This window comes from Teleopsis dalmanni, unplaced genomic scaffold, assembly GCF_002237135.1.
Source record: "Teleopsis dalmanni isolate 2A unplaced genomic scaffold, ASM223713v2 unscaffolded_contig_3167, whole genome shotgun sequence".
NCBI lineage: Eukaryota > Metazoa > Arthropoda > Insecta > Diptera > Diopsidae > Teleopsis > Teleopsis dalmanni.
The window spans coordinates 3759-5507 of record NW_024034549.1 but is presented as its reverse complement, the minus strand read 5'-3'; the positions used below and the strand labels follow the sequence as shown (position 1 = coordinate 5507).

At 29.4% G+C, this 1749-nt stretch overlaps 1 protein-coding gene across 1 annotated transcript; it reads left to right on the top strand.

Moving 5' to 3' along the window:
* Positions 1–49: 49 nt before the first annotated feature.
* LOC119664993 lies at positions 50–1295 on the top strand (the record flags this gene model as incomplete). Its single annotated transcript, XM_038074330.1, has 2 exons — positions 50–444; positions 602–1295. Coding segments are annotated over 2 exons (1034 nt in total), but the record flags the coding sequence as incomplete, so codon positions are not given.
* Positions 1296–1749: the final 454 nt, after the last annotated feature.

Below are 1749 nucleotides of genomic sequence, written 5' to 3'. Positions count from 1 at the left end.
AATAATTAAATTCAATTAAAATTAGTTATTATTCCATTATTTTAGAAAAAATCGACACAACAAAAAGTTTTATCAACATTTATAGATACTAAATTTTGGAAGGAATTTATAAATTTATATCAAAGTTTGCCCGCATTATGGAAAGTCGATGATAAGGAGTACCACAATAGGAAACGAAAGGATGAATGCTTAGCAATTTTAGTTAAAAAATTAAGAGAAGTTCAACCGGATGCTGATGCGCAGGAAGTTAAAAAATCGATTAATACTCTACGATCCGGCTACCGCAGAGAAATTAAAAAAGTAAAGGCAAGTGAAAAGTCTGGTGCCACAGGTGATGACCTGTATGTTTCCAATGTTTGGTATTTCAATTCTTTGAAGTTCTTAAGGGCTATTCCGGAAAAAGCTCCACCGATTGACTACGCATTAAATGACAGTTCTAAGCAGGTAAGCAAACAGGTTCCCCATACACAATAAATAAGCTAAAAATATATATTTCCATGTATTGTTATATTTTATTTATTTATATTTTAGTGTTATTTTTCAATTTTATATAACTGTACATAATTATATCTAATTAGAATTCCTTATTTAATTATTTTAGACACAATCCAATGGGCATTTACGAAAAAAAAACGAAGAAAGAAATGAGATTATATCAGAAGCTATTTCGCATCTGCCAAGCTCTAAAGAAATAAAACTAGATGAAGCAAATGCTTTAAGTACTTCCTGGGAAGTTCAGTACAGGAATTTGGAGCGCAATCAGCAAATATATGCCAACAAAATGATCAATGAAGTTCTTTACCAAGCGACGCTAGGTAACTTAAATGAATATTCCTATAAAGTAATTGAACATCAACAACCAGGTGTAAGGACAATTTCGTCAGTGGGTCCCAATATCCGAAGTTTTACAGTTTCTACAAATACTATACCGAAATATGAATTAGAATCTGAAGTAGATGAACCTTCAATAGATACAATTTTGTCTACTTCTCCATATAATAAGCATGAATCTACATTCAAAACAGTTAAACGGAAACAGACACGTATACGTACAGTTTCATCAGGGAATTGCAGTATGTCGAACTATTCCGCTACTGTTTCACCTGAAGTTATACATGTAAATTCAACCAGATATGCTGCGTCACCTTCTCCAGAGTCCTTTAGTCCACAGTTGGATGTGTTGCAGCCTGATGTAGCTTGCAACAACCTGAAATATGACAGCATTTCATTAGACGACTAATTTTAGTAGTTCATATTTGCTTAATTTATTCAATTTATTTGTATAATACCTAATTCTAAAATATGTAAAATTCTTTAAGTTCTTTAATTTTAAGATTTTTGATATAAGATCGAAATGTTAAATATATTCACCTCTTTTTTATATTCAACATTTTTTTAACTTATCTCCCACACAATTTACTTGCGAAAAATTTGGTGCAAAATAGGGAAAAAAAACTCCCATTCGCATTAGATTCAGAATAGAGGAACTGGGAAAAGAGGAAAAGCTCCCGCTCCTGCTCCCATTTGATTCAAAATAGGGGTGAATATATTTCAATTTTTATTTTATCCACACGGGTTAATCATTTTTTCAAATATATTTTTTTAAAATTATTATAATAAATTTAATATAATTAAGTTTTTATTTATTTATTTTATGCACATGGGTTGATCATTTTTTCGAATATTTATTATTATAATAAATTTAAAATATTTAAATTTTTATTTATTATTATTATTTTTATTTATTAC